Here is a 10,496-nt window from a genome sequence, read left to right as displayed (position 1 = left end):
AAGACAAAATCAATGTTGAGAAGTGACTAATTGATCCATGTGTCAATTCATGGACTGGTGAAACTTGTTGAAATCTCTTATTGATTGCCTTCTCTTCACTTCACAACAGCAAACACTTGATGTATGGGTAAAATCCTCAGTTTACACTGCACATTATTTACCATATCAAAATTACTATCTCCTTCTTTACCTATTTGGATGCTAACCACAGGGTCCTTACCTCTATTGCACCAGTGTTTGATGCCAGGCTTGGCTGGGAATCACGCAGATCCATGTATCCAAGGGAGCCATCTAATGAATTCTGGGAGTTCTGCTGTGTTCCATTGTTTGCAGCAGGCTCTTCCAAACCCAAAGGCTAATATCGGCACAAATGGCAAATTGACACAAATGTGCAGTAATGGTCCGAGACCCTCTTGAAATTATTGATTAAATAAATAATGTATGCATTATAGTCAGAGATGATTTATATATGATTTTTGATGTTTAGGCAGCAACCCTCATAAAATTAAACAATTTTGTTTTATTTATTGACTCTTACTTATGTCCTTGCAGAAACAAAGAACATAGCCTGGCCTGATCAACATAACATAAATGAACATTGTGAATCACTGATGAGGTACAGTATTTATTACGTAATGTAGGAATGTAGCATTGTCTGTATGGCATCCTTAAGATGCATAATGTCAACCATTTATAAACTTGGAGTTAAAATGCAAGTTTCATTTGCATAAACCTCTATGTACTCAATATGGCTGCTGAGAGAGGTGACATGACATACTAAATCTAACACTGCCCCCATGTGGTAGACATACCAATAATTAAATACAAACACAAAAAGCATAGTTCATCGGCACACGATTGGGTTAGCTACCCTAGAATGGTATATGACAGGTTTAGCTACTTTGGCTACTTTTAATATTTTAAGGATTTGTGTTGATTTTAAAAGTATGGACACCAGGAGAAGCTCTTCAGATAATGTTTATTTACATTAAAGTATTATAGCATGTTAATAAATCTTAAAACCATACATTAGAATTAACTCCCCATACCATTAAAATAAAAATGTTTGCCCGATGAAATCTAAATGAGTTGCAGATAACAATTACCCTTAATAACTAACCCTCGTCATGAAAGAAGAATCTTGGACATTTAAATTTTTTATTATTTTACACGTCTGCCAAAAAATATTATTTGCAAATAATATTTTAAAATTAGTCACTCATGCAAGTCAAAACCATACCAAATAAAAACCATGAAAAACACAATGACAATCAAACAAAATGGAAAATGGAAAAAAGAGCAACAAACTACATAATGGCATTTTCAGATTGCAAAGTGAAAAGTGACATGAAATGGAGCAATAATATCAAACACATACATTCATGCAATATACTATTGCAGCAAAGATGCCACAGTTGATAAACTATATCATAGCACTTTGGTTTGGCTGAGTTTACAGTAAAAGGAAAAAAAGAAATACAAATACTTAGTGGACTTAAGACTAGATAAATGAAGATGTACTGTACTATGGATTCAGCTAAACTCAATAAGCCAAATAAACCATATATGTATGTGTGTGATGCTAGTGTTTGAATCAACACAAGGACATATTTACACAAATATTCAAGTAATAAATGACAATTGTGAATGTAGATTATTCCCCAGAAAAGTATCCCAAGAAGGTCAGGCTCTCAACTCTCAACTCTTCCAATGTGATGTGCAACGGAAGAAACAGCATTACTCAATGGAAGATCTAGAAATAAAAATAAGTATGGATTTAGCAATAAAAAAACATGCAGATGAAAAATGAACACTGAACACAAAAGTACAAATGAAAACACAATGCAAGTAAATCAACAATGCCAAAAAAGCTTAATAATAATGGTAGCATCTATATACTCAAACTGGAGTTTTACCTCAATAGCTGGATGGGATTGATGATTGCTTTGAAAGCCACCACAGCAGACTGCTTCCTCCGAGTAATTGCTGGTGCTCCTGTGACTGAGTTTGAATGAATGATACAACTGTAAATGAGGGATAAGCGGGAATAATTAGAAACAGTACACAGAGACATGCAGACAGAGAGAGGATAGATAAGGCACTTATAGGCCACAATTATAATGTTCCTTATCGATTTATCAATCAGTTTTTGTTTTGATCAATTGATTGATTGAGTATAGCCACCAAAGTTGTATGGTAACGGTAAAGGCAGCTGGTGTGAAATGATTATTCAACTGTCAAATTTGTAACAGACACATTTTAGCCAGATTATTTTGATTAAAAGTTCCGATATATATATATATATATATATATATATATATATATATATATATATATATATATATATAAAAGTATACAGGTAGATTGATAGAGAAATAGTGGTTGCAGAGTGATTCATAAATAATAAGAAATAGCAATATATGGTGGCAAAAAAATGAAAGAGTGCAAAACAAATGTGATGATCAAATTTCCACTTACAAGAGCCAAAATAACAGGAGGCTGGTCAATGATGGAGAAGAGGTTCATGTCTGACATCTCCTTGGAACACTTTACTGGTACCACAACTTTATCGAGGGGGAAGGATATGAATGTCGTGTATTGTGTAATATGTTGGATGCAATGAAAAAACAAAGGTGAGTGAAAGTCCACTGAGTACAAGGGGCGGATGGCAACCTACGTGAAGGCGATTATAAAGAATTTCTCGTTAACCTTGTACTTGTTTTTCTGTAGTGTGTGTGATTCTTAAGTGAATCTTTTGTGTGGTTGCCATTCATATATATACAACATCTCTGCAACTTAAATGATTATTTCTTAGTATGCGCCACTGAAAATAAACATCTATAAAAAAAAGTCAATCTCAATACAAAACAGAAATCTCTTAAAACGCTATCTGTTTTGGCACTTGTCAGGTTAATGTCAAAAAAGATAAAAATAGAGGGAGTATGCGTACATTTTAAGAGAAAAATAGGAACGCTTTAAAAATAGATTTGTTTGACTTACATATAATATATATATATTAGTTTCACAAAACATTAGTGTACATGTTTACCTATTCTCTAATGCAAAAAAGCTTTAAAAATATAAATTGATATATAGAGCAATAAACAAAAAAGTCTAAGATAATTCTAGCAAATCTTAAGGCATATGCTTAGACTGAAACAAATGTCCCTAATGTAGACAATTTCCAATATGGTCATGCAGAGGGGAAAAATAAATAATTTCCATCTTATTCTATACTATCATTCTCAATTGATTTATCAAACTATCTAGAGTGCATCACTGTCATCTGGGTCAATTTCAAAATGTCAAAGGTGTAGTTGGCTAACCCATGTTAGAATCTACGACCATAGCCGGATGAGGAGTTTGAGAATGAAGAGGAGGAGAAGTTCATGCTAAATCCAGAGCCTGCATCAATGCTGCCCCTCCGAGAGCCTGTTCTAGATCCTGTCCTGGAGCCAGTCCGTGAGCCGGCGGCAGACGTTGCCCCACTGACATTATACGGGCTGTAGAGCCCCTTGCTAGACTGGGAGGCGGCCTCAAGCAGCTTGATGCCAGTTCCTTCCTCCACCATGCATCTATCCATTGCATCTTTGAAGGAGATTTTCAGCTTTGTTTTGGGGCAAGTTATGTATTTTGAGTAAGCGTTGACATCCCTCAGCTTCTGTGCAGTGCGGGCATCAATTGAGCCCTTTTTAATGGAGTCATCTAGTGACACTCTGCCTTCAACGTCTGGCTCAATAAGACCACCGGTGAGATACTGGATCTCCAGGAAACGCTGTCCAGCCTCATAATACAACCAGCCCTTCTTAAGAGCTTGGGAAGCAGACATCCTTTCTTTAGTTCTGGGGTCTTCAAATCCATTGTATGCTTTTTGGGCTAGGCTAAGTCGATCAACCATGATTTTATCGACAAGGCCTTTCTCTGTTGCTTCGGGAACAGGGAGTCGTTCCCCAGTGGTCGGGTCGATTATACCCCCCGTGCAGGCCTGGGCCTCGAGTAACCTCTGGCCTGTAATATTGTCTACTAGGTTTCTGTGCATGGCTTCAGTGACAGAGACCTTTTCCAGGGTATCTGTGTCCAAGATCCCAGCAATTGGCCCAGTCTCTTCTGATGGATCATTCCATATCACCGCAGGTGCTTTAATGGTGGGTAGGGGACTCATAGCGAAAGAAGAGGAGGTGGATCCTGTGGTGGAACTAAATGATGATGTACGGGAACGGAATCCTCCCATGGTTCCCGAGAGCATATCAGCAAATTCACTGATGGACAAATTTCCGGAGCGGTATGTATCAAGCGAATTCTTGTCAATGAGACCACGTGCAAGAGCATCGTCAACGTCGTACTGTCTTCCGGATCTCCTGTCAGTGATGACGGATTTGACAGTGCCATCTGAGGACGTCATTGTGATCTCTTCCCATTCACACTCCTGCTCGGACAGCTCCAGATAGGTCTGGTGGTCGATGAGTCCCTTTTTGTAGGCTTCGTACACCGTCATCTCCCTGCCGGATTCTGGGTCCACGATGACAACTCTACGCTTGCGAACAGATGACTTGGATGATGACTTCCCCTCACGCTTTTTCTCCTTCAGGAGCAGAAGCACCAGACCGGTGTCTGGGTCTGTAATGCACCTCTCCATGAGTCCAAGATATGTGAGGTTCTCTTCGGTGTTGGGATCGAAGAAGCCTTTGGTGTCATCAGATGGATCAGTGAGAATCTCATTCATCTCCTCGTCGAACAGGCCACGTTTGTAGGCCACCTCTACAGGCAGACGATGACTTTCCTCTGGATCAATGATACCCCCTGTGGCAATCTGAGCCTCCAGGAGACGGATACCGTGATCTTTTAAGATCAGCCCCTTCTTCATGGCTTGGAACAGGGAAATTGTTTTGCCTGAATAAGGGTCTCTGTATCCAGTAACTGCTCTCTCAGCAGATAGGAGCTTGTCTTTGAATTCTGGCCCAACTATTCCCATTCTGACAGATTCGTGGACGGTCAATTTCAGGTTTTTAATTGGATCAATGACATAACCTGTGGCAGCTTGGGCCTCGAGCAGTTCAAAGGCAGTGCCTGGCCTGATCATGTTTTTCTTCATGGCCTGATAAATGGACAGACGGTCCATCGTGTTCTCTACATGCACTCCGGCAATACAGCTGGTTCCCTCAAGGTATCTTGATAGTCTAGCGCTAACCTCTTCCACTGTTATAAGACCTTCTTTCAACTGAGTGGCCGTCTCCTCATCAATGATCTGTGAACGTAGGAGCTCTTCCAGTGTAATCTGTTTTCTCAAACCCTTGAACGTCAACCTCTTATCTCCAAGTGACAGAAGGCGCAGTCCACCTACCAGCTTGCATCTCTTAAGCAACTGAGAATATGACAGTTTTTCCTCTGTGACAGGGTCAACAAATCCTTTGACGTCATCACTCAGTCTTTCGTTGGTCTCCTTGTTGATGTAACCTCTTTTCAGAGCAATGTCTGCAGGCAGATGGAATTGGAACTCAGGATCTATGATGCCCCCGGTGGAATTTTGAGCCTCTAGCATTTTCAGCGCATAATCCTCCAGCACTAAGTCCTTCTTCATGGCTTGGAAGAGAGAGATAATTTTCCCACTGTATGGATCTTTGTATCCTGTCACCGCTCTTTCGGCTGATAGAAGTTTGTCATGGATTTCAGGGCCAACTACACCCTTGCGAACGGCCTCGTCGACAGTCAGTGTTTCATTTTTAAGTGGATCGACAATGAATCCTGTAGCAGCTTGTGCCTCCAAGAGGCTGAGAGCAACTTCTGGCTTCAAGAAACCTCTCTTCATTGCTTGGTAAATGCTCAATTTAGCACTAGTGTCTGTAGTTACACCAGCAACACAGCCCGTGCCATAGAGATACTGCTTCACATCGGTCATTTCCATTACGTCTCGGACCTCTCGCTTGCCTGACTTTAGGAGGTTGTACAACTCTACATTAATGATTCGAGCATTGTACAGCTCTTCGATGGTTATCCTTCTCCTTATTGTTGTGCAAGACATGGGACCATCATTCATGATGATCTCTCTCTGCTCCATGATCTCAATTATGATTATGATCATGCGCTCTTTGGTGATGTTACCGGAGCGATACTCATCCATGAGCCTCTGCCTTTCCTTCTCTGGAAGAAGATTGGAATTCATGACATCCCAGAGATTCATGGACTCGCCAGTCAGGCCTTCAATTGGAATTTCCATTTTGGTGTTGGCAAGATCACTCTGCGTTTGTTCTTCAGTGTAGAGGTATGTTTTCTCCACAATAACGGGAGTAGGAGACTGGGGCTTTGAGAGGGGAAGAAGGTACATTCCTGTCTCTGGATCTTTTGTGCACTTTTCTCTCAGCTGTTTGTAGGTTACATGACCATCCGTTTCTGGGTCTGAGAATACTTTGTTGTCATCTGATTGTTCAGAGAGAGTCTTCACAATGTCTTTACTGAATATGTTCATTTTACAAGCAATCTCAATTGGGACACGGTGACTTTTAACAGGCTCGATAATTCCTCCGGTGACCATCTGTGCTTCCAAAAATGGCATTGCATGCTCTTTCAGAACAAGGTCTTTTTCCATTGCCTCAAACAGTGAGATTTTGTTGCCTGTGAAAGGATCTTTATAGCCAGTGACCGCCTTTTCTGCAGAGAGAAGTTTTTCATGTAATTCAGGGCCAACAAGGCCTGATTTAACTGCTTCGTCTACAGACAGGCACTGGTTCTTCACTGGATCTGTAATGAAGCCAGTTGCAGCTTGGGCCTCAAGAAGTGAAAGGCCAGTCTCATGTCTCAGGAGATTTCTCTTCATGGCTTGATAAATGCTGATTTTCTCTTGTGATGTTTCAAGATACAGTCCAGCAATGCTGTCAGAGCCCTGGAGGAATTTATTTACATTGGGATTAGCACTGACCTCTTTAGGTGTTGTTTTGCCTTCCTGGATAAGGCCAAAGGTTTCCTTGTCAATGATTTTGGAATTGAACAGAGATTCAGCTGTGACTGGTGCTCTGAGACCCTTGAAACTGACCTGTTGTTCTTTCTTGGCCTCTTTCTCATCTACAACTGTGATCACAATCCTTATGATCTTTTCAATTGTAATCTTCCCAGACCTGTACTGTTTGATTAGGTCACGTCTTTGTTCCTCAGTAAGATATTCAGAGTTAATAATTTCCCAAATGGTTATCTTTCTCCCTTTGTATGGCCCTGAATTCATCTCCACAGTTGCCTGAGTCAATGCCTCTTTTGTCTGGGACTCTGTATATTTCTGAATTTCCTTTGAACTGATTGCTTGATCGGACAGGGGTAGAAGTGGGAGACCTGTTTTCTTGTCAACAATGCATCTTGCAAACAGCTGTGAGTAAGTGACTTGTTCCTGCGTGTTGGGGTCAAAGAAGTGTTGATTTTCCTCTGTTGGTTTGTTTAGAAGCTGGCTAGTCTCATTATCAAAGAAGCCTCTTTTACAGGCAACTTCTTGTGGGATGTGGTGGCTTTTAAGAGGGTCAATGATGCCACCTGTGGTCAGTTGAGCATCTAGAAGTCGCATCCCTTGATCTGTAGGAATGAGATCTTTCTTCATTGCCTCAAACAGAGATACGGTCTGTCCACTGTAAGGGTCCTTATATCCAGTTACAGCTCTCTCTGCAGATAGAAGTTTTTCATGCAGCTCGGGTCCAACGATACCTGCTTTGACAGCTTCATCGACAGTATGCTTCTGATTCTTTACAGGATCAATAACATACCCTGATCCTGCTTGGGCCTCAAGCATATGCAAGGCAGGTGCTGGCCACATGATGTCCTTCTTCATAGCTTGATAGAAGGACATTGTCTCTTGGGTCGACTCGATCATCACCCCTGCAATACAGTTTGTGCCCTTCAGCGCGGTTTTGACGTCTTTTGTGTCGGACACTTCCTCTATGGTCTTCTTTCCAGTCTGAAGTTTGTTGTAGAGATCTTTGTCGATGATTTTGGATTCCAGAAGTTCAGTGGCAGGAACAGGTGCTCTCAGGCCATCAAAGGCAATCTCATTCTTCTTCTCTTTTTCCTCAGCAACAGTTATCACGATTTTTATGATCTTTTCAATTGTGATTTTTCCTGTCTTGTATTGACGGAGTAGGTCCCTTTTCTGGTCCTCTGTAAAGTATTCAGAATTGATAATTTCCCAGATTGTGACAGTCCTTCCTTGGAATTTCCCGAATGGCACAGACACTTGCGTTTTGCTGAACACATCCTTTGTCTCTTCCTCTGTGAAGATGCTTGAGCATTGAGCTGCCTTATCTGTGATTGGCAGGAGTAAAAGACCAGTGTCAGGGTCAGTGGCGCACCTTTCCATCAGCTGAGAATATGTAAGGGGTTCTTGTGTGCTTGGGTCAAAGTATCCCTTGGTGTCATCTGAAGCATTCTCCAAGCTCTTGCTCATTTCTGCATCAAAGTGACCTTGTTTGAAAGCTAATTCTTTAGGAACACGGTGGCTATTGATAGGGTCAATAATGCCTCCAGTGGCAAGCTGAGCCTCAAGAATTCGGACAGCATGATCGTGTTCAATCAGGCCCTTCTTCATAGCCTCAAAGGCAGAAATTTTGCTGCCAGTGTATGGATCTTTATAACCAATCACAGCCCTTTCGGCAAGCAGCATTTTATTATGCAGCTCTGGACCTATTAGGCTTTCCTTGACAGCCTCATTGACAGAAAGTTTCTTGTTTTGAATGGGGTCAATTAGGTAACCTGTGGCTGCCTGTGCCTCAAGAAGTATCATAGCTGTACCTGGAGTTATCTTCTTCTCTTTTGAGGCTTGATATATTGACATTTTCTGATGGGTCGGTGACAACAGGCCAGCAATAGAGTTCTTTCCTTTGAGGATTCCTTTGAGTTTTTCAGACTGTCCCAGATCTTGCACATTGGTTTTGCCCTTCTTCAGCTTGTCAAACTCTTTTTTGGTCAGGAGGCCAACCTCATGAAGCCTGCTGGCTGGAACCTTTTCGCGAATGCCATCGAAAGACAGAGGATCTGCCTTCCCACTGTCCACAGCATCTACACCTTGGCCATTTTGGACACTCTTTGTTGGAACCACCATCTGAGCTTCAGTTGCTTTTTGAGCCAGAATTTCAAGCTCTTTGTTTTTCTGATCTCTCTCCAGCTGCTCTAGTTTGTCACGTAAATTCTGGTTCTCCAATCCGAGTACCCGTTCCTGCTCGAGCCTCTGCCTCTCTAATTCTTGCATCTCCTTTTGCTTGTTAAGCATCTCTATCTCAGCCTCTTTTTGCTTGTTGAGGGCAGCATTCATGTTGGCCTGGAGCTTTTTCTTCTCTGCCTCCATCAGCTGTCTTTGGCGCTCCTGCTCATCTTGGAGGGCTTTCGCCTTTTTGACCTCTTCTTCAAACTGGCTTTCCAGTTTCTTCTTCTCATCTTCAATGAGTTTCTCTTTCTTAAGGAGCATCTCCTTCTCTGACAGGAAAGACTGCTGGAGCATTGTTTTCTCGTGCTCAATCTGTTTTTGCTGAGCATCAGATATCTGGATTAGAGAGACAAAAAAAAAAGTTAGGATATGTTTTAATTGCCACAAAATTCTCCAAACACTGCATTTATTTATTTTAACAATGGTTATTGTTTTGTAGAATGCACTCTGCTTACGCATATGGGCTCTTGTCAGTATTACAGTATACTTCCCATTTGTATTAAACCAAAATTATTTCTTTACCTTATCAAGATAAAACACATATTCAAATCAATGGAAAATGTTTGTTCAATTATTTTTAGTCTCTCTTTGGTACCAGCATAATCACATAAATCCACGTTAATAATTTGGATTCATTGAAAAATTATTTTATTCCATGGTGTCATTGTGCTCGAGAATATTGGGAACAGTTTTGCATTGCAACCGCTCTTTACATAGTCATTCATAATACCCTGTAATAACTATTAATCAAATCAATTTTTGCGTTTTGAATTCCCTCAACGGCATCAAAGTAGTTGACCATCTGTGGGTGAAGTCTCATGGGTTGAACAAGGCTGTTAACATTGCACCCAGAGGCATTCATTCAAAATAGTTAGACTTCTAACATCTCTTTGCAAATTGATAACAAAACCAATTTTTGCTAGTTTCCTATAAAAACAAATGATTATTTGTAAATGTTAACATTCCGTCGATATGCAGAATGACATTATAGGCCATAACCTTTCTCTCTGAGCTGCAAGTGTAATACTTGGATACACGCTTTTAGCAAAGGATGTTTTTTATTGCCTTGAAATGTTGAAATGGTCATTATCATTTATAATTATTGTGTCAAAATTGATTGCGTTAGACCATCGTCTGTGGTCAATGATTTTGAAATAATATGATGCATTGTTATTCATATTCATGGGACTTGAATAATAGGTGTCCATAGCTGTTTTTATTGAAAGGTGTCTTTTAGTATCTGCCAAATATCAGGATGATACAGGCAGATTTATTATCTATTCATTATTTATAATTATTCATTTTAATTGTAAAAGTTTCTTAT

At 40.5% G+C, this 10,496-nt stretch overlaps 1 protein-coding gene across 19 annotated transcripts in view; it reads right to left on the bottom strand.

Moving 5' to 3' along the window:
* LOC130391489 (plectin-like) overlaps positions 1-10,496 on the bottom strand; it is a 108,190-nt gene continuing 97,694 nt past the window's right edge. For 11 of the 19 annotated variants that reach the window (XM_056601662.1, XM_056601664.1, XM_056601663.1 and 8 more), the window contains 3 exons: positions 2,479-9,508; positions 1,917-2,024; positions 22-1,753 (listed from right to left, as the gene is read on the bottom strand). In XM_056601662.1, the coding sequence (XP_056457637.1) occupies positions 3,332-9,508 (6,177 nt within the window). In that variant the 3' untranslated portion in view covers positions 22-1,753; positions 1,917-2,024; positions 2,479-3,331. Of the gene's footprint in view, positions 1,754-1,916; positions 2,025-2,478; positions 9,509-10,496 lie in introns of all 19 variants that reach the window. The other 8 variants (XM_056601659.1, XM_056601657.1, XM_056601661.1 and 5 more) reach the window with 6 other exon arrangements.

This window comes from Gadus chalcogrammus, chromosome 11 (assembly GCF_026213295.1).
Source record: "Gadus chalcogrammus isolate NIFS_2021 chromosome 11, NIFS_Gcha_1.0, whole genome shotgun sequence".
Classification (NCBI taxonomy): Eukaryota; Metazoa; Chordata; class Actinopteri; order Gadiformes; family Gadidae; genus Gadus; species Gadus chalcogrammus.
The sequence above is the reverse complement of the archived record's forward strand: the minus strand, read 5'-3'. Positions and strand labels throughout refer to the sequence as shown.